Below are 22,413 nucleotides of genomic sequence, written 5' to 3'. Positions count from 1 at the left end.
TTTGCCATATTGTACCCAGCAAGCCTCAATTAATCAACATGCTCAACCAAAAGCTGCTAGCCCTTATCAAGAACAGCAGACTAGAATAAGTTTGGTAATTTTAGGCCAAACACTTCTTCTAAAGATTTTTTTTTTCATCTTAAAGCCCAAAAGTATTTGGCATGATTCTCAAAAAACTCTTATATCCTCTCTCCCCTTTCCTTTTAGCACTCCCATAAAATCTTTTGTTTCCTTTCTTCACGGTATTTCTGGGAAGCTATTTTGGCATAAGCTCACACATTTAACATTTCAAAGAAACTGGTTTAGCTCTGGCAGCAATCATTTTTACTTTTAAAAATATTAAAGGAATTAAAAGCTCAAAATTTAAGACGTTCAAAATATCATACATATTCTATAATATAGTTTATATTACAATAGTTTGTCACATGGTAATAATAGAGATCGTGACAAGGACAGCAAAGGACATCTGCAAAAGCAAACTGGCATCATGAACGCGCATACTTTCTATTAACATTTATTTTTACTAGAAACATTAATTTTTACTAGATTGTTCGAAGACTAGAGTTTGTTATTAGCATTTAATACAGTTAAAATCTAAGTAAGCATATTGAATTAGTCTTACATATTTTTATTTGAAAAGAAGGAATGGGAAAAGTGTTTAGCCATCGCATTTCAGCCACCACTTCAGATGAAACTATGCATCTCCACCAAGAACAGTCTACTCAATAGAGGATTTCAAGTGGTCTTCCCAGGCCAATAGAGTGGGAAACATGAGAACGAAAGACAAAAGAAAGCATCTCAGATATATATTACAGACAATGAATGTGGCTTTTTACTGTGTGTCAAGTGAAGATAACTCAGTAAATCATTCTGCACCCTGCTTGTTCTGACAACATGCCTTTTCTTGGGTGTTGCAATTCAAATTCCAAATTTTAATTTTAGGTAAAAGGTCCAAGTCATGATCCACATTTTTATTTTGGTTAAAAGACCCAAGTTGTGATCCAGAGATCGCTACTATTCTCATTCTTTAAATGTCTCTTTAACCTTACTGTATTTCCCACCTAGTAGGGGAATTTAACCTTTTGAATTTTATTCTTCTGTCTGCATACAAAATCTTCTTCAGGCTCTTACACTTCTGTGACTCAAATTGGTATTTTAAGCCCCAACACTAAGCTTTTAAAACATTGAGACTTTTTCATTAAATAAGCTTAAATCCAAATGAAAACATCTGGATGTCAGTTTCCTGAACTATTCAACAGAAAGAATGGAAACTTCTAAACAATAAACTATCAGACAGTTTGCATTTGGCTTTAGTCAGTTTCTTCACTCTGACCAAATACACTGTGAAGCATTTGATAATTCTGTATTCATGCCATTTGTTTACTGATAGGATTAAGTACTTTTAATACTCCTGTGATTCCTAATGTTAGCATTTACTTCAGTTGTTATAACTGAGCAAGAGAACTCTGTCATCCAAGTATATACTACAGTCTCTTTTCATATGGTTACTTGTATACTAAAGCCATACAAATCTCATTGGAGTAGGGAAAAACTGCTTCCCCTCCTCAACAAGAGGAAGAGAAAAGTGACTTAAAATAAAACTACATGTCCCTGAAGTCTAGGAGGAGCTAACTTTCTTTTTGTAATTTGCCTAGATTCAGTTTGCTGATTTTCTTTTATACGTCAAACCAAGTTTCACTGCACATCTTTTAGGATATTAACTGCAGCAGCCAGCTTCACAAAGAAACACTTTTCTAACCTGTTGAAAAATGACCTTTTGTATGAGGGGCTTCAAGTATGTAACAGTGTTACTTCTTTCTACCATACAAGGAAAAGAATACTATTAAGATAAAAGCAGATAATCATGTAACCTCTTCACTACCACATTAGCTTGTTGTTCTAATTTTTGGGAGGGAGGGTGAGGGGAGGAGACAAGAGGGTGAGACAGGGAGTAAGTCACTAGCCAGTTTTTCCATCTCCCCAAACTCTAAAATTATTGAAAGGAAAAAAAAAAAAAGAATCCACTTTAATTTACTTTTCTGTTAGTGTGCTGCATCATTCACTCTCAATTAAGTTAGCAATTAATTACAAGGATTGCATCAGTAGTAAACAACATATATTCACTTAATCCTTCTGAAACAGATTTTTAAGTCACCATAAAGAATATTACTGTGAGCCATTACATCCTCCAAACGTTTCATAAGCAACAGCTTCTTAAACCAGTAATTAAGTAGTTAAGAGACCATAAAGGGGAGTAGTTTTATAAAATATGTTTATTTCATAACTTTGTTCTATTCCTTTTTACATGTGTTACTAATCAAAGTGTTTTTAAGAATTTTTCAAAGTCCTGTATAGAAGCTTTGGCAATCTCTGTACAAAACACCTCATCGGGCAAGGATACTAGCTGGTCCAGTGAGATGTAGCTGGGTTGTGTTGGGTCATACTGGGCTCTTCCCAAGAATGTAAGAAACATATGTCTCTCTCTGATTCTTAATAGCTTCGAGTTGAAAACCTAAGAAAGAAAGAAAGGGAAGAATCTTTTAGGTTCTCTAAATTTCGGACTCTGATGAATCTAAAATAAGAACAATTTTTAGACAAACTGAAGATCTAAGAAGAAAGCAAATAATTTCCATCTTTTCTCCTCATTTATGTCAAACACCAGATAGGTTATATTTATATATAAATTATCTAAATTATAAGTAAATGTTTCAATACAATATACTGAGGTGCATACACAAGGGAAATCAGGGAGTAATACAACTCTCTTACACATGAGAGTTTATATGTTTATATATGATAACTATGTTACTTTTGTGTAATTACAGCAGAGAAAGTGGAGAGGAGACATTCAGAAACTGGGAGCAAGAATACCTAAGCATTTTACCTATACTATCAGAAGTGTTTATTTATACAGTCAGATTCAGATGAGCATTGTTATAAGGAAGAAATGAACTGGTGATCACATGGCATAATCCTGAATTGCACAGTGGCAACGAAAAAGGTGGGTGTCATAACACAGCCAGAAGGCACAGTGCAGTGGTTCAAAACAACCACTTGTCTTCTGCTGCACAGCAATGCCGACCTTCGAAGATATTCGTCACAAAAAGCATTGTAGACAGTCAAAGGTGAGAACAATGGTAAGGGAAACATGAAAGAAATCAGTGGAAGACATCTAAAAAGAGAGAGAGGTGGGGAAGACAAGAGATGCACAGTTAAGAAGTCTTAAAAGCAGAGATCTAACTGCATTTCTGAGCAGTACAGCTGAAGAGAGAGAAGGTGCTTTAGAGAAGATGATGGTGAAAACATGAATGCTCAAGCAACGAAAGCGAGCAGAGTTTTTACTAAAAAGGAGAGACCACTGAAGGAAGGACTTAATGAGAATGCAAACTAATTTGAACTAGGACAGAAAGCAAAACTACTGTTTCTCCTCTGCCTTCCTTGAATTTTAAAGGGGAGTCAGAAGACAGAGGAAAAAACCGTAACCACCATTTATGGAACTGGCTGACAGGAACGATGGTTACAACAGCAGCTGTAACATCAGAGATGATTTGACAAAAAAAATCCTGAATGCCTCTTATTTTTAGCATTACTGTCATTCAGGATAGAAGCAAGAACAGATGGAGACAAGCATGCATTTGTGAATGTACAAGTTAATGGCCAGACCACATACAGACTGAGCTGCACTAGCAATATCCTTGAACTCGCATGTTTTTAGGATGGAAGGGAAGAACGGGGAAGAGAGAGGGTGACTGCACCAAGAACAAGGAATAGAGGAAACTCGCCACTTAGCCTTCCAAAGGGAAGAGAAATAATGAGGTGAACCACCATGAAGCCAACAATAAGACAACTGAGAAGGAAGTAAGCAAGACTTGTGGTCACTTACAGGTCAAGGACAGCAAAAGTGACACACGGATTGTAGTTATGGCAAGCATTCCTGTTAAGTAGAGATATATTAAATAGCAAGACAAGTAATCAAAATCCTGGGGAGTAGTTTTATTTCCCCATATAATTTTGGCTTTTTAGCCAGTTAGATTCCCTACTAGACATGCTTTAGGAAGAAAACCATTTCAGTTAAGAAGTTGTAATTTGTGCTTTCTTTTTTTCCTTGTAAGAAGGTAGTGTAACCGCATGTCAGCATTGGATGAAGTGACTAATGCTTTCAACTTTTAATTTCTGAGGAAATAACAGTAATGAGGAGATAGAAAAAAACAAATAGTCATCAAGAAACTAATCTATTTTCCCTCCTGTGATTTTGTAGCTATTGCTGCAGCAATAGGAAGATCAATGAGAATCCAATTGCCTAATGGACAGACCTTCTCTTACCTTTAAACTATATTTTCAGATCCTAGAATGTATAAAATTTATTTTTTAACTAGACAAATTTGAAAGAAATGTTTATATATATATATATGTTATCTAATGAACAGATCTTCTGCATGATCTGTCTTCCCTTGTGTCTCTTAGCTAGGTAAGACTTCAGGACAAGGAATCCCTAAGCAGGCATGAATCCAGGAGAGATGAGCATGACTACTTCTGTTGAAAACTTGAAAATTCACAAGACTAGGGGTGGTGGTGTCATATGTGCCACACTGGAATCCTCAATGGTTGCTGAATTGCTAATAAAAGTTATCCCAATTAGAGTAAAAGCCACAGACAAGTTGAAGAACTCACGCGTGTCCTGCATACAGTGAGGCTCCACCTTCAGCACCAAACTAGTGAAGCACCTATGCAAAAAGCACCTGCAATTTATTCCCAGATTAACAGCTCACCTGAGGAAAGCGAGTAAGCATGTGGTGGGGAATACCCATTATGTTGTGTAAGTAGTCAAATGTCTGTTTGAGTCTCTTCTTACTTGCAGTTAAAATCTTGGGGGTTTTAAACACAATCTGTTGAATTTCATTACGTTGAAAACCAAGTTCAATCTGACAAACCTGAAAAAGAGCACAATTTTATCTTCAAAAGTCAGCTACAGCAAATAGCTTATTTCAACATGCCACTGAAATAAACTAATGCAAAATTCTTCTACCCTTTGTCACACAGCAACAAGAAAGCAACCCACTATAATATCTACCACTACAGTTCTTCTCAAGTCAGACAGTTCAAATTATTTATTGTTCTGGATTAAAGGGTAATTTGTTTATAGAGTATCCCTGAAGTAAAGATGACTTCCGTGAATGCTATGTGTTTTTCAGCTTGTCTGAGATATGAACAAAAAGTTGTGTCTCAGTATGTGTGGCAGTTACAAGCATAAAAATTCTCCCCTAAGAATCCTTTATCAGTTTCAATACCAAGCTGTCAAAAGAGACTGACTTTCTGACTTTTTCCCACAGCATCCTCCTAGACAAACTGGCTGCCCAGGGCTTGGATGGGTGGACTCTTCGATGGGTTAAAAACTGGCTGGATGGCCGAGCCCAGAGAGTGCTGGTGAATGGGGCAAAGTCCAACTGGCGGCCGGTCACTAGCGGTGTTCCCCAGGGCTCAGTTCTGGGGCTGGTGCTGTTCAATATCTTTAGAGATGATCTAGACGTAGGGATTGAGTGCACCCTCAGCAAATTTGCAGATGACACCCTCAGTAAATTTGCAGATGACACCAAGCTGGGTGGGAGTGTTGATCTGCTGGAGGGTAGGAAGGCCCTACAGAGGGATCTGGACAGGTTAGATAGATGGGCCGAGACCAACGGCATGAGGTTCAACAAGAACAAGTGCCGGGTCTTACACTTGGGCCACAACAACCCCATGCAGCGCTACAGGCTGGGGGAAGAGTGGTTAGAAAGCGGCCTGGCGGAAAGAGACCTGGGGGTGCTGATCGACAGCCGGCTAAACATGAGCCAGCAGTGTGCCCAGGTGGCCAAGAAGGCCAATGGCCTGGCCTCTATTAGGAATAGTGTAGCCAGCCGGTCTAGGGAAGTGATCGTCCCTCTGAACTCGGCACTGGTGAGGCCACACCTTGAGTACTGTGTCCAGTTCTGGGCCCCGCACTTCAAGAAAGATGTTGAGGTGTTGGAGCGAGTCCAGAGGAGGGTGACCAAGCTGGTGAAGGGTCTGGAGGGTCTGACCTATGAGGAACGGCTGAGGGAGCTGGGGTTGTTTAGCCTGGAAAAGAGGAGGCTCAGAGGGGACCTTATTGCAGTCTACAACTACCTGAAGGGAGGTTGTAGTGAAGTGGGAGTCGGCCTCTTCTCCCAGGCAACTAGCAATAGGACAAGAGGACACAGCCTCAAGCTTCGCCAGGGGAGGTTCAGGTTGGACATTAGGAAGAATTTCTTTTCAGAAAGGGTCATTAGACATGGGAACGGGCTGCCCAGGGAGGTGGTGGAGTTACCATCTCTGGACATGTTTAAGAAAAGACTGGACATGGCACTTAGTGCCATGGTCTAGTTGACACGGTGGTGTCAGGGCAATGGTTGGACTCGATGATCCCCGAGGTCTCTTCCAACCTGATTGATTCTGTGATTCTAGTTGTGGAGCTGTTGAGCTCTGTAAAACACAGCAATCAAATAGCTTGTGACTACTTTTGTTAATGTGTTATTTCTTTTGCTAATGTATCCAAGTTATATTTTTATATTAGGGAGTATAATTTCAGTCTTCAACTGAAGTCTGTTGAACCTGAAAGAGATGTGTAGAATATGCAGTGTATTCAATTTATTTAACAGTCGGTTAATGTCTGAAGTAAGATGTCTTTTTCAGAGACTGCCTTGACTTCAATTTTGGTTTCCCAAAAGGAAAACAAAACACATTTTTTCAATAAAATCATGAGCACTCCTTCCACAGTGCAGAATGGCAAGCAGTTCATTGAGTTGTTGAGAAAGGAATTCAGCATACAAGAGTGTCTGGTAACTCAGCCATTTCTTCTATCCTCCAGTGACATTTACAAGCAGCTTGTTTTCAGTCATGAAGTGGGTGTGCTTGCCAGTCGACATAACCAGACTTTCAAATCCAACTCAGGTACTTCTTCAGTTGGCAAAAAGGTGGTGCTTTTGTTTTCCCAGTTAGATGTGCCAAGACTGCAGCTCTTTTCCAAAACTGCCTGGCAAATACAAAGGGAAGGGCTTAGAATCTGGGTTTTGAAGCTACCTTAGGACTTCCAGATCCTTACAGGGAATTGTTTCTGGAGGTGACTATAATCAGGTCTTTCAACTCCTGATTCTTCCTCATCTACTTTATAAATATTTCTGTATCACAGGAAATACTAATCAACTGAGACAGCATTCAAGCACGAAGAGATATGTTTGCACTTTAGTGGTATCTTCCATGGATCTGAGTTGGCAGGGGTAGCTTACTGCATTAAGATACACAACCAAGAGTAAGACCTGATGTTAAATCAGTGGCGACGTACAGCTGGCCCCACTGTAGAGGTAACTGTGGCAAGAATCTTGGGCTTGTCTTTCCTAGTCTGTGAAATGGAACAGTTCTCTCTTGACGTGAACGGTGAGCTCAAGTGTAAGTTGCTTTAACTGCACTCACTTTGATAGCAAACATATTTAACATTCAGTAACTCTCTAGACCACATATGCTAATATCCTTACTGTGTAAGCCCCAGCAATATGCAACATGCTCTGTATGATTCCCATAACAGGCAGTGGTAATGCAAGCTTTCCAGTTTTACCCTATCAGTGAATCTCTAATTGTGCTTGATGAAACCTTCGGAGGATGGAATAAGCCATCCTTCAGCTCATCTAGTCCATGATTGGCATCTTTTGACAACAGTTGCAGCAGTTGTTTCTAAATAACAGCCCTCTGAGAATGAGGAATACCACCAGATCACTTCTGAACTGCTGGTATAACCTGGTCTAGAGGAAAGGTGTCCCTGCCCATGGCAGGGGGGTTGGAACTAGATGATCTTTAAGGTCCCTTCCAACCCAAACCATTCTATGATTTCACTTTCTGAGTACTGCCTACCCACCACTAGCTTTGGACATACAGTTTTGAACCCAGATTCTGAATCTGAGACATACAACCTCCTGAAAGGCTGGAGCTTCTAAATATCAGTAGATTCTAATAGTGAGGACCTAAAAATCCTTCCTCTCTCTCTAGAACACGTTAAAAGTAAGGATGCTACACTATACGCTTTTTGGTAGATAGATGAGATAGTAGCACAGAACTGAGGATCTTAAAAACACATTCATTACAATATACTGAATCCCTAGCCTGTGGAAACAATGTTCATTAAAAAGAAAGCACTATTAATTGGAACAGTCTGCTACTTTCCAGTCTCCTCCCTTACCACACACACATTTCAGATTGCAAGATTCCCAGTGTTTAATAGTTTCAGAGCAGTGAGTCTGTCTGAAAATTATATATTTTAATTCATAGTTATGCATTATAGGATAATGGGATTTCTCAAATTGTTACACTACATCATGCTGTTTGGCCTAGATGGCTTTATAGCACAATAATTAAACCAATACATAGTTACACTTTCAAAGGGGAAAGGAGTCCCTGTGGGTTTGAAGTTATTTACCCAACAGTTGTTAATAACGACCATCTGCTATCAGACAATAGGTGTCAAATGCACATTTTGGCAGACTAGCTACCTGCCAAGAGGAAAATAATCAAATGCACATTTCTTGCTCCTAAATCCTCATGGACAATCCAAGTTAGCAAAAAAACATAATAATTAAGGGGGAAAAAAAGGTAACAAGCAGGCCCTATTTTTCACTCATAAAGAAACGGATAACAATTTGTGTCATCAGATAGCAACTTTTGGCAGTGTCACGGTTTAAAGCTGGGCCAGCTATTAAACCTGTGGCAGATGCTCTCTGTTATCCCCGCCCCTCCCTCCAAAGGGAAAGGGAAAATGGAGAGAGACTTCCGGGTTGGAAAGTTAAAACAGTTTTAATAAACTATAATAATGGAAAAGAGTATAATAATAATAATAGAAATAATCAAATATATACAAATATATATACAAAACCAAGATCGAGCTCCCCTGAAGTCAGCCACGTCACCACCGGCACTGCAGGGCAGGCTCCGGGAAGGCCCAGGCTGGGCCTAGCGACGGTCGAGAGCTGAATTCAGGAATGCAGGGATCGGGATCGGGGGCAGCAGGAAAACAGACGGAGTCCTCCTTGGACACCGGCCATAGCAGAAAGAGAACGAGACCCTTGTGATCCCCCCGCTTTATACCGAGAATGACGTGTATGGGATGGAATACCCTCGTTGGTCAATTTTGGGTCACCTGCCCTGTCTGCTCCCCCCTGCAGCTGCGACCCCCCTTCGGCTCTTCACTCGTAAGCAGTGAGGAATTCAGCAGTGACCTTGGTTTCTCTAAGACTAAGTACAGCAAGAGCCTTACTGCACAACATCCCTACCGGTGCCTCAGCGATAACTACAAACTTCGAGCGTTATCAGTCCTGGAAGCAGACACTGTCTGCAAAACATGCAGTTAGTTTCAGAAAGTGCAGTTACTTAGAGGAGACTTAGCTGAAAGTAAAAATCACTGAAAGGAAAATCGGCCTGGTTTAGGCCAAACCAGGACAGGCAGGAAGGGACCCAGATGAAGTTTCTAACCTACATAAGAGCAGAAGACAGAATATGATACTGCTCCACTCATGCTGTAAGCTTGCAAGCTATAGAGGAAAAGAAATTGTTTAATAAAATCCTCAGTTACTTTATATCTTCACTAAAATTATTTCATTAAATTCTTTCTGTGCAGGATTCTCCTCCAGGAATTTTATCTTCTGTCAGCTCTTAAACTGTGTGGATACACAATACACTTTTAATATCCACTAATAAGCTCACCTGAAGGTTTTCTTTTACAGGCTCTAATTTGCCAGTCAGTAGCCTTGGAAGACGAATTACCAGATCCTTTGTCTACAGTTAGGGAAAACACACAAAGGCAAGATTATTACTGAAAGCTTGTTTATGAATCCATCTGTTAAAGAAAGAGAGAGAACTCCTATAAACTTTTTTTTTTCCAGTTGGAAGAGAGGTGCACTTTCACTTGCATTTCATTTTATCTCTACCTCAAAGATGAGTTTGCATGAGGCAGCAATATATTAAGATGCAAAAAGTTACTCAAATACATTCATTTGGAAAACAAAAAATAGCATAGCTGTTGTAAAACAGACAGGAAGAGGGAGTAAAAGCATACCCCAAAAGTAGAAAGCATGCTCAAGTGCCCAATCTCTCTCAGTGGTCAAGTTGTTTCTTCCCACCTTTTTAAAAAAAAAAATAAACAAAACCCTACCTGATAGAGGCTATAAAAGGGTTTTTCAACTGCAGTGGTATTTGTCTACCTCAGGATTTGGTTAGACCACAGAATTACGGCAATACAAGAAATTACTAAACCATATGATTACTTCTAATCCGCCATGAGTACAAGGCAGTGACTAAACCCTTTTCCAGAGAGATCTCTTGCCCTCAAGCATGGAAAGGCCAGGAACAGGCACTGTGACAGCTATGACTGTTCAGCAAATAGAAGCCAACAGAAGAACACCAGATTCCACTTGGAACTTGACATTTATTGCAATCTCCAGCTACTGCAGGAAAAAACTAACACTGCCCGCTTATTCCAGGAAACTCCAGCTACTACCTCCTCGTGAAGATCCCGAAGCACGGTGCTAAATACCTGCTAAGCACGTAATGTGGCAAGCACTCTCAGGAGCGAACCCAGGGGTTACTCTTGGTGAGCTGAGCATATGATTTGGCATTTAGTTTGATAAGATATTCACAGATTAGACTATTTTTCACCCATGAGTTAAGTATGCTACAGTACCTTGAAGAGATGAAGAGAGCCAATTAGTTTTCTAGGAGCTAAAAAAGGTGCTTGCTGTTTCAGCAATGGATTCAGTCCTCTGACCCACTTCAGATAATAAAACTGGACACACACATGCTTGTTTGACAATAACCTGCAGCAGATCACTTTCAAGAACTGTACTTCAAGACCTTTGAATGTTAGATGTCCATATTACTTCTATAGACAGTTAAATCATGTTATCTTCCTGTAACGCTCTGTGTTACCATCGGTAATGTCACTAATGCTTGTGGATAACCTCCAAACACTTGAAGTATTCATGTTGCAAGGCCTTACAGTTGTCACTGACAAAGTACCTGAAGTCTTCAGTGTATAGTCTTTACCTTTTTTACACTGAGGCCAAGTTCGTTTTTGAAGAAACCCAGTCTGTTATCCAGTCTTTCCACTGAAAACAACAGCAAATACGGAGCTCTTGAGACCATCTGAGCAATTTCTGCCTTACCAAATTTTTTTGATTTTAGGTAAGCCACTCTACAAAGAGAACAAAAACAAAATAAAATCCAGTGATGAAAATTTTATTGCCTCCAGTTATTCAGTACTTGCTTAAATTCCTCAGTGGTATCTTATAAATGGACAGATGTTCTAGCATTAACATGCAACCCTGCCAAAAATAATTAGGGGGAAATCTGCAGTTATCATAAAAGCAAAATACCATCCCTTCCAATTAATTAGAAGTAAAATAAACCTCAGAGCAGAATGTCAATACTGAAGACAGATTTTAATTCCTTCCAGCTGTACTTAAGCAGATAACTTATGTTAACTTACGTTTAACTACCAGCCTGTCTCCTAGATTGCAAACACATTAATAGATCATCATGGGGTATGGACAAGAAGATATATACAGCCTTTTGCTATTTTAATGAATTCCATTTCTACTGCTGAAAGAAAAGAGTAGTACACCTCATACATCCCTGTTTTGCCAATAGCACTGAAGTAGAAATACCATACAACAATGCTATCTGTAGAGACGTCCAAAAAGACATTTCTAAATCAGCTGAAGTTACTTTTGTTACAATAGGTCCCTACTTTCAGTCACTGGTCCAAGGACTTAGTTACAAAACACTCAGTTGTCAGGACAAGGAGCTGACTAAAGTTTTTATGTTTAACAGAGCTTGCTTGCTTTCTTTCCAACTCAAAATTTTTTCCAAACTTTGTTGAATTCAGTGAAAGTAAAATCCTATTTCACATACTACTTGCAGTAGATTATTACCATAGCTCCCATAAAAAGGAATGGAGGGGGAAATATAGCACGCAAAATAGAGACATGATTAACCCATGTACACACCGTTTACAAAAAAAATGAACTACAATTTGAGGAGATTCCCTTTGGTTATAGATAAGCATATACAGAAGTATTTGCTGTCAGATGAACTTCGAGCATTAAAGAACTGCATTTATCTGGCAGCAATTAAGATACTAAATAGATTGCAGAGTATTCTGCAGAAACAGATATTCAGCAAAAGATGGGCTGTGTGTTAAATTGTGTCTTGTGGAGAGAAAAAAAATAAAAATACCTTCCAGTCACTACAACCTCCCCCTCTTTCCACAAGCCCTCAAAAATGAAGTCATCACAAGCCAAAAACCTCTAGACAGAAGATCTAAGAACAAGCTCTAGAGGACCAATTCCTAGCTGAGCAGGCACACCAACACAGAAGGTAGCAGCCTAGGCCCCAGATAATGGTGATGGAACTGCCTGCAGGAACCTCAGAGATAAGGAGTGGTTTGGAGGGGGAGAAATGCAGAACACAACAATAAACAACTGGCCCTTCAAAAATCATCCCATTATGTTTTAAATGCTGCCGCTTGGCTACACTATAATTCTTCCATTCAGCTTTTCAAGGGCACAACTGCCAAGCATCCTAGAAACATAGCTAAAAGAGCAGATTAAAAATAAAACCTTTTGGTTGTCCTGACTCCCCTCTACTTGTTTTCTGTTAATAAGTCATTAAGATTCATACCTGAAGCATTTCTTCGCATCCTGGAAAGGAAAGAAGCTTGAAAGAGGGATGGCAAGATTCTAATAAACTGACTCTAGAAACTTGTATATTAAAGAAGCACCATCTTCCAACCTGACCAAGGTTTGAGATAACTTTGTGAGTGCTGGCACCAAGATTAGCCCACGTTCTGCTACAGGGGTCAGCAGTTCTAAGTAGCACGTTAACAGTTTTAAGTCATCATTAACAACACCGTAAAACAAAGCATCTGGTGCAGCTGCAGTACAGACACTGATTTGCAACTGTCAGAATTGTTATGAATTATGGAATGTTTTGACTTTTACAGTGTTTATCTGAAGTCAAGTGCCAAATCTATTGAAATTTGTGTTTTGTTTCCTGGCAACATGGAATCCATAGCAATAAAACATTCCAGAGTGAGGTAACCAATACCATGTCCATCTGCACCGAAGTGTTTATGCAAAGGTGATACTCAGCTTTCAAAAGACAGCTATCTGAGACACATTCACTTCACAGCCTGCCACACACCTTCTGCAGAACACTTTAAAGCTTGCAGGAAAGCATTCACCAATGCCAGAGATAAACTTACTGCAAAATTAAGCTGCAGAAAATGAAGGAATTGGATTACCCTGTTCAGCCCTTACTTCACCAACCACGCAGTGGCACAGGACAGTCACTGAACAGCAAATCTGACTTCACAGGAGAGTTAGAATGTTTATCAGAAAAAAAATACTCTCTTCAGAAGAGTATAAGCAACTTTGACATCTAGACTCAAAACTACTGCTGAAAAATGACACAGGTTCTTTTTGGATATTGTTTCTGAAAGGCCACTTACTGAACAGGAGTATGGAAGAACAGAGGAGAAAAAAGAAAAGTCAGGTCTATGTTAGACATGAGTCTACTAATGTGCCCGTTTCCAAAAAGCCGTACTTTCAGATTCCTGTCTTGGACAGCTACTACGTGCAAGAGCCAAGCAGCAAGACTTTCTTTTCTTGAGTTTTTAAAGACCAAGACATTTTGAGTTCATTACAAAGTGCACACATACACAGGAGTTGTTCTGTAAAAGAACTGCTGAATTAATGCAAGCCTGTCTGGAGTAATTTTAAGACTAAAAGTCCCTTTTCCTGCATTTTTTTTTCTATAATCAACATATCTAATGGAAGTATGAATCAGAAGAATAAAGTAATTCCATTTCAGAATCAAACTTCTTACAGGTACACACCAAACAAATACAGCTGAGTAAAGAGAGCTAGGATGTCTATGACTGCAAGACACAGATAAGTCAAAAAAAAAAAAAAAAGTACAACCCCATAGTCTGGTGCTGGTACTTTGAGTCTCTCATGTCTTAACAGGATCCCACCTGCAAAAATCTGGAAGGAAATACTAAAGAAAAGGAATAGAGAGAAGATGCTTTTATCCATAAACCATCAAGAAGGAAGAGTGGAACGCAGTTACGAACCACCACATCATTCCTAGGGCAAAGCACCTTTTCAAAAAGTGAGAGCGGCTCAAAATCTACATTCAGTTATTTCAGACAAATGAAGAATTAAGAATAACTTTTTTTTAAAAAAAAAATATTATTTATATCATTACAATAGATTATTTCAAAGATCTTGAATATTTTAATTCCAGTTACTTAACTTTAGGAAAATTTTTCTTTAGAAGTTGGCTTTCTGCCACAAACACAAACCTCCTCTTTAAAGCTCTAGAACTAGTTCTCCAAAGTTAACAACACAAAAACAGTAAGGACAGGCTTCTGTGAATAGATACAGATAACAGTTACAACCATAAGACCTCAACTTGACCAGCATCAGCACAGGTATCTCAGTCACTGCAGGATGAAGTTCAGCATCCTAGCTTAAGCCCCCTGAAGAAACAGCCAAAATCTGCACTCAAGCAGCAAAGGTGCACACATGTGTGACAAAATAGTATGACGGTTGATTTCCAACACAGGGAGAATGGACAGCTGCTATCAGTAACATATTAGACCATGGCAGGCAGACCTGCCAGAGCTCCTCAATATTCTTGTTTTGACCACCTTTATCCCTTTAACTCAGCTACAGGTTTTTAAAGCTACTTTAAATACCAGTATTATCCCATTATATCTCTAAAGCTGGCCAGACAAAGAATTGTTAATGAAGTAACAACTACCATTAAAGAGGAAGTCCCACTGTTGGAGGAGAGTAAGAAATACAATTACACAGTTCGATTCAGACCACACTCGAATTACTGAAATCGGCAGACTTCAGTCAACTGACACAAATCCCACCACTCTCCAAGTCATGCTGCTGCAGAAAGAGGAATATGTGTATATAGTTATCTTATTTCTTCAGTGCTTACTTTCATTCAAGTAGCCCTTATTTTCAGAATGCAGCATTTTCTGAGGTTAGTGTTCTCTAATAAGCTAGACTACATGAAGTACAGTCTGCAGTATACAGCATCTAGATTTAAGACATTAAAAAGAGCAGAGAGGAGTAGGAGAGGGTGATATAGAAAACAAAAGTTTGGCAGTAAATGGAGAAAACAGCTTGTTTCCCCTACAGTCTCAGAAGAAAGACCCATAAACATAATGACTTTTCTCAAAAAAAAAGAAAAAAAAAAAAGAATTCCACCTTTGGTGTTTTTGGCACACACACAAATAAGCTTAAAAAACCCACCCAAACTCCACAAGGCAGCTAACTAAAGCTTTGGTCTAAGATATGAAATCTTCTAAAGAGACCAGTATTTACTCTTGTGCATTGACAAGCTAGGTGACACTGAGGAAAAAAGTCTAGGGCCATACAAGTGTGAACACACACAAAAATTAGTTCATGTTAGTCTTGTGCTCAGTTTGAGCTGGACAGCAGTAAAAAAAAAACAGTCACCAAAACCGTCTGTTGCTATTAGAAGTAAACACAGAAGAGATCTGGTCTGCTTCTTGAACTGCAGAATTCACAAGGTATGGGTAGCCATATCCTCTAGAAGAGCAGTTTCAAAGCATGACTGAACATGCAAGCATGACTACAATTTTAGGTAAAGCCTCAGGGACCGATATTTTGGAATCTAAGCTGACAGAGGTAAAGCAAGTGGCCTAGGATGGCAAGCTGCTGCCTCTGTGGCAGAGAGACAGGGATGAGCAGTAAAATTTGTTAACAGCCAGTTCTCAGGTGGATCAGGGTGTTGACTCAACTTATGATACCACCACATGTTAATGCTGACTGATGGGAAGACACAGGAACATGGAGCCAGGCATCAAGTGAGAAAGGAAACAGCAGCAACACAGGTTCAGACAAGGTTAAGCCAATTGGGAAACTAGATATTCAAGCCTTAACACCCTGCTGCATTTGAAAGGGTTACCTGGTTTCTAAAGCTTCCAGATCTTCAGCAAGGATGTATGGATTTTTGGTCAGGAATGGTCCCAGCTGATTGTCTTCTACACCGACATCCTTAAGAAACAGAAGTATTTTTCTTATATCTTTTTCAAAGTCCAAAGTCAGTAAGAGTTGACCTGCCTTTTGACGTTTCTCCACTTGGGATAAGTCAACTCCTACAACAAAGAAAATTAGATATTGTTTTAATTAAGCACAGACCCTACTTCCTATAAACGTTTCAGGAAGACATGTTGAAATTTATAGGACTACTTTTTTTTGCACTGATTTAGCATACTTCAAATGCACAACATGGCAAGTTCACAACACCTTGCATATTGTGGAAAGATTCCAGATAAAACAAGCAGTCATTTTAGACACTTTTTCTAAGTTTATTTTTTGAAGGAAGACATTTGCAGTGAATCCTGCATGTAAGAAATCAAGTACACTAGCACATGCCACATGCAGAGACCTACTCTTGTTGCACAGAATTATGTGTGCAAGGAATTCCCAACTCCATTATACAAGGGAAGGGGACAATCTGGCAGTGAAGTGCCTTTGGATACTGGCTCACACATAGCAATTTGTTACTGCACAGGGACAGATCTCCCCCGCTCAAATATTTATTTCTGCAACCTCCTTCTAGTGTTTCTTGCACTTTTGGGAAACAAGAAGGCAGCCAGCAACCTTGAACTCAGCTATCCTTGCACAGTCCCACGTGCTTTTTGATGAGAACTAAAGTTCTTTTCCATTCCTTCCTCCTTGCCTCTCCAGTTTACTGTGCCCCACTTCTAAGGTTCTGCACGGCAACCGCTCTCCTTCTTTCCTTCCAAGGACAGAGCGCTGCAATTTCTTTTGCAGCAAATTAAAGCATCCTTAACCAGCTCAAAAGGAGAGAGACCAGTCAGGTTACACAAAGTGCTCTCCACCTCCGGAAGCTGTGGGAGATGCCTCCTTCTAGCATCCACAGTACTAAGGGCCTAAAGCTAGCCAGTCTTGTCTTCAACTAACACGGCATCGCTAGTGGGTCATGCAGTCCCCTCTCTTTTTCTGTTTACCCTGGATAATGTTCTACTGCCCTTAGCCAGTGGTCACTGTTCCTGTTTTCAAGTTTACGAGGCGACCAGTAAGATCAAAACACATATCATAGAATCTCCAAAGCTCCAGATACAGGCAAACCACATAAACAAAATCACACATACCTAGGTGGACAAGTTTTGCCAGGGTTTCCGAGTGATCAACATAATCTCTGAGCGTGGAAGACTGAAGGGGAAGAAGTGGTTCTGCAATGATCTGCACAGCTTCTTCCTCAGAAATCTCCTCCAAAGCAGATGAAGGTGGGATGTCATCCCAGTCTAAGAAACAAATCACAGAATCACACAGAATCACAGAACGGTTAGGGCTGGAAGGGACCTCGAAAGATCATCTAGTCCAACCCCCTGCCAAAGCAGGTTCCCCTAGAGCATGTTGCACAGAGTCACATCCAGGCAGGTTTTGAATACTTCCAGAGAACGAGACTCCACAACCTCCTTGGGCAGCCTGTTCCAGTGCTCTGACACCCTCAAACTAAAGAAGTTTTTCCTCATAGTCAGATGGAACTTCCCGTGTTTCAGTTTGCGCCCGTTGCCCCTTGTCCTGTCGCTGGGCACCACTGAGAAGAGTCTGGCCCCATACCCTTGACACCCGCCCCTAAGGTATTTGTAAGTATTGATAAGTTGCCCCCTCAGTCTTCTCTTCTCCAGACTAAACAGACCCAGCTCCCTCAGCCTCTCCTCATAAGAGAGATGCTCCAGTCCTCTGATCATCTTTGTACCCCTCCACTAAACTCTCTTCAGTAGTTGCTTGTCTTTAACTGGGGGGCCCAGAACTGGACACTGTACTCCAGGTGTGGCCTCACCAGGGCAGTGCAGATGCTGTTACAACCTGGTTGCAATTAGTTCGTGAATCCCTTGGAGTAAATTAAGGTGAAATGACACCAAATAACTGGTATGGAATTAAGAACAATTTATTAATACAGGGAAAGCAGTACGGTCATAAATGTCTTAGGTTTCTAAAGGCACTGAGAACAGAGAGAAAAGGAAAAAGAGAGGGAGGATAGATAATATGAGAGAGAAAAAGAGATGTCACAAATACAGAAGACCCAAATGCATTTTGTGAAAGACAAAGCTGCTCCCACCAAATGCCATACAGATCTCTTCAAAACCACTTCAAGAACACTGTGCACGAGATGAACAGCCAATCTATTATTATTTGAAAACATAGACTGTACTCCCAGTTTTTGTCTCGGTTCCATCTCCTTGTCACTGCCCATCAGCTCTTACTCATGTGGCCAAATCTAAGCATAGCACCCAGCAAGCCTGCCTTCAGTCTGCTGCCTTGATCACTGCAAGCAACAAATCGCATCACCTTCTTGAAAAAGAATCTTCTTTCATGTCTTCACAAATGCATTCATGCCTGATCACATCCAGATCAAAGGCTACTACAAAGATAATTTTTCATAACCTGACAAGCCTGCTACTTTGTGCCTCTTCTGAATCTGATGCCTGAACTGCAGTTGTTTTAACTTTCAAGGTATTTTACAGCCAACTCCAACCAAGATATCATGTCTTATCCATTACAGAATGGCTGCTGACTGACACCACCTCTAACAGCTAAAGAAATCAAGCTCCATTTCCTACACATTAAGGTTTCCAAGTGAACATCACCATGCTTGTTTCCACTTAAGTGTTCCAAGTCACAAAGCTCAGTGTCTTTTTAAAAAATATTTCTCTAAACTGATCTATTTTTCCATTGACAGGAGCTCACAGCAGCTATATCAAGATTACTGTTTTGCAGGCTGACTGCTAGCATCCACCTCAATTATCAAACTGATTACCGATCAATAGCCCTAATTATAAACTCTTGGAGATGGGGATTTTCTGTGTCCTATACCTTTGCAGAGTGACTTCCTAGGGGTAGCACTCTTCCATGTCAAGAAAACAAAGCCACACCAGAACTACCAAGACAAGTTCCAAAATAAGTACAATGATCCTAATGTTCCAGGAAGAGTTGCATAGACTAGCTCAATAGCTGTTGAAGGTCTTGCCACTTCTTTTTCTCAAAGCCCCAGAAACAAAAGCATAGTAAAACATTTTTAGCAACATTTACACCTTAAACAGTAATAAGAACTCTCTAGGATTCTATATGGATATCAAATATTTCCTTTCAACTTGCTGAGGACCGAACCAATGTACACCAAGGTCCATTTAGGTAGTGCAGATGCCCTTTTTTTTGCCACTCTAAGTTCTTTAAACCTCCTATCAGGTGGATATAACACAACTCAAGTTACTGAAAAAAAAAAACACCACCAAATAAACCATCAAAAAGTTAGCAACTATGTTTATTCCGTTATACACACTGCCAACTAGGCAAAAAGCTCCACACACATACACAACAGTAACTCTGCTGGCAGATAAAAATCTGGCACATAAATAAACTGCACCGCAGGTGCAGACACATACGAGCTGGCTGACCTGTTAGTTCTGGTGCAGCACTGTTTCCAGAACCAGCTGTACAAACACAGATCTCAGTTGCAGCTCTGAGCCACCCCAAAAATAAGCTCTGTAGGATCCAAGTTGGCTGAGCTCAAAGCTGAATCTGAACATACAAGACTGCTTAGTAATCCAGAGCAAGTTTCCTCAGCATACTAAAATTATTTTCAGAGGGTGGTATTTTTTTTATCCTCAGATATAAAAGCAGAGAAAAATGAGGCAATTTCTCAGGGCAACAACACCAAGGCAACCTTGTATCTATCGCATTTTGTCAGGAGACAGTTGGACCAGCATTTCTCATCAGGGCAGTGCTTAAGTAAGCTTCACACTCTGCTGACTCCTGTTCATCCCTGCTCATTTGAACAGATGTGTTGTGCGAGCTGCTTCAGGGATGGCCTCCCCCGCCCTGCTAAAAAAAAACCCACCAAAACCCAACAAACAAAACCCTCCATTTTGTATCAGCACAATTATGAGGGAAAGGCTCAGCTGCTGCAGGTAGTTGAGAAAAGAAAAGCCCTTCAGACAGTAGCTCCAGACCAACATTTCTACCCAAAACATTGTATCTTTTATCTCCGCTTAAATGTATTCTTTATATGCTAGAGTGACCACAGGAATTCTGTATCAGCTATTGGGCTAAAAACAAGCGAAAGTCAGGAACTTCAAATAAATATTTTAGATAAACAGGCCAAAAAAGGAGAACCAAGGGTAATACTGAAAGCATGGAGATTTGGGAGAAATAGTATCCCTAAGGCCTCTTACCTTCATACAGTGTTTTTGCACTCAGGTCAGGTAATGTTTCTGCTTTTGCTTGTTCCTGTTTTACCAGTGAAGGCAAGTTACATTCGGGAGATGAAAAGGATCCATCCTTGGCACTGTCACGTGGAGAATAGCTTCCTACAGGTACGTGCCTGTAGGCCTGCAATCTCCACGGAAGAACTTCATTTCTAGAGGGCGGCAGAGCCAGAGGGGCGAACCCACGACGTGCCTGCGCGGTGCTGCTGCGGCCCCTCAGCCCCCGAGGAAGCTCGGCAGCGCGGGCCGCCTGCAGCAGGCAGCACCAGCGGGAGACCTGCCGGGCCCACAAGGCCATCTTCCAGCTCAGCGCAGCATCCTGCCGGGAGAAGAAGGGCCGAGGAATAACCCGGGCGCTGCCTCACCCCGCCCGCAGGGCCGGGAGCGTGAGCGTTAACTCCTTGAGCATTAAAGCAGGAATTACTTGCTACAAAGCGTTAGGCAGCTGCTTCCAGGCTTTAACCGCGTGACAAACGGAGGAGGCACAGCTGAGGAGAGAGGCCGGCTCTGAACGCCACAGCCCGCTGCGCGGTACGACAGCCGTTCCCTTGGGAGCACAGGGGAAGCTCAAGCCGGGACCTGAGCCCTCCCCGAGGGACGGGACCCTCCCCGAAAAGCCGTCACCTCACACCCCGCCACAGGGCGGGGGGAAGCGGGCCGCGCTCGCCGCCCCTTGCAGGCCGCCCTAGGCCGGGCGGCCTCTGCGTCCCGCTTGCGTGAGGGCGTGCTGCTCCGTACGCAGCGAGCCCGGCCCGCGGGAGGGCGAGAGTGGCCGCCCCGGCGGGCAGCCCCGATCCCGGCAGGCAGCCCCGGGGGCCCTCGGGACCCACCAACCCCTCACCTGCCCCTCACGCCGCTCCTGCGCGCGGCCCAGCCCACGTGCGTATTCCCCCCCCCCCCGCCCCCAACTCGGGCGAGACCACTCGGGAGAAGGGAGAGGGGGGGCAGGCGGAAAAAAATCCTTCTTACCTCTTGCTGGAAGGGGGCGGTGTGGCTCCGCCTCCCCCCCCGCCTCGAGTCGTTCGTTCCTTCCTCCCTCACCGCGTGGGCGCGGGGCGCCGCGGGAGCGGCAGGGGGAGCTCCGCCCCTCGGCGAGGCGGGCGCGGCGCTTCTCCCTTAGCGGCGTCGCCTCAGCGAGAGGCGGCGCGGGCGGCCGGGCCGGGCCGGTTCGCTTCGCTTCGCTTCGGGCCGCCCCGCCCCGCCCCGCCCCGCCCCGGGAGAACCAGAGCTGCGCTGAGGCGAGGGGAAGGGGGCGAGATGGCGTCGTGCGTGGGGAGCCGGACCCTGAGCAAGGACGACGTGAACTACCGCCTGCACTTCCGCATGATCAACGAGCAGCAGGTGGAGGACATCACTCTGGAGTTCTTCTACCGGCCGCACACCATCACCCTCCTCAGCTTCACCATCCTCAGCCTCATGGCCTTCGCCTTCACCAGGTGCGCGGCCCCCGGCACCGCCGCGGGGATCCCCCGCACCGCCCCTGGGTGCCGGCAGCGCCGCGGCCGCTGGTACCCGGCCCCGGGGCGGGGGATGGGGAGGGGGCCGGTGCCGGTCCCCCAGGGGCGAGGACGGGCAGCGCGGCTCCGGCGGGCGGTGTCTCCCGCTGGAGGCGGGTTAACGGGAGACTTGCCACCGGGCCGTGACGTGCTGCGTGCTGTGCAGGCAGGCGTCGGCATCGCTGGCGAGCTGGGGAGCACTCTGCTCGGGGGGCCTTCTTTCCGAGGGCGGTTGTGCTCCTCTGCTGTATTTCCTTGGGAACTTGTTGATCGTTTTATAGCTCTTTCTTAAAGTCTTTACCAAAATGAGCGTGTGGTTCAAGCGGTTGCCAAAAATGTCTTTTATTAGACTATCAAGAAGCCCAGCAATGACATCACTCAAGTGTTCAGTGGACAGGAGTGGCTGGTTTGTGTCATCGTTTTTATACAACACACCTTGTCTTGGGCCATTCCCACGTTGGCTTAGGCCCCAGTACTGATATGCTTAGCCACATCCTTTCCTCACCACAGGAACAGCTCTGTGGACTTCACTATGCCGTC

At 42.5% G+C, this 22,413-nt stretch overlaps 2 protein-coding genes across 4 annotated transcripts in view; one reads left to right on the top strand and one right to left on the bottom strand.

Annotated features, from left to right (window-relative positions):
* Window positions 1-2,255: 2,255 nt before the first annotated feature.
* Window positions 2,256-21,497, bottom strand: MTERF3 (mitochondrial transcription termination factor 3). 2 transcript variants are annotated; one of them, XM_068395953.1, is made up of 8 exons: window positions 21,347-21,497; window positions 20,345-20,696; window positions 17,258-17,410; window positions 16,045-16,234; window positions 11,080-11,227; window positions 9,742-9,813; window positions 4,770-4,931; window positions 2,256-2,512 (listed from the first exon to the last, which is right to left on the bottom strand). In XM_068395953.1, exons 2-8 carry the CDS (start codon window positions 20,673-20,675, stop codon window positions 2,318-2,320), a joined length of 1,251 nt encoding a protein of 416 aa, XP_068252054.1. In that variant the 5' UTR covers window positions 20,676-20,696; window positions 21,347-21,497; the 3' UTR covers window positions 2,256-2,317. The 2 variants fall into 2 exon arrangements, with proteins under 2 accessions (XP_068252054.1, XP_068252053.1); XM_068395952.1 differs by lacking the exon at window positions 21,347-21,497 and adding an exon at window positions 21,219-21,271.
* Window positions 21,471-22,413, top strand: part of PTDSS1 (phosphatidylserine synthase 1) — a 35,052-nt gene continuing 34,109 nt past the window's right edge. For both annotated transcript variants that reach the window (XM_068395950.1, XM_068395949.1), the window contains exon 1: window positions 21,471-21,813. In XM_068395950.1, coding sequence (XP_068252051.1) covers window positions 21,635-21,813 — 179 coding nt within the window. In that variant the 5' untranslated portion in view covers window positions 21,471-21,634. The remainder of the gene's footprint in view (window positions 21,814-22,413) is intronic.

This window comes from Nyctibius grandis, chromosome 3 (assembly GCF_013368605.1).
Source record: "Nyctibius grandis isolate bNycGra1 chromosome 3, bNycGra1.pri, whole genome shotgun sequence".
In the NCBI taxonomy this organism is placed as follows: domain Eukaryota; kingdom Metazoa; phylum Chordata; class Aves; order Nyctibiiformes; family Nyctibiidae; genus Nyctibius; species Nyctibius grandis.
Note: the sequence above shows the minus strand (reverse complement) of the source record. Positions and strands in the feature narration are given on the sequence as shown.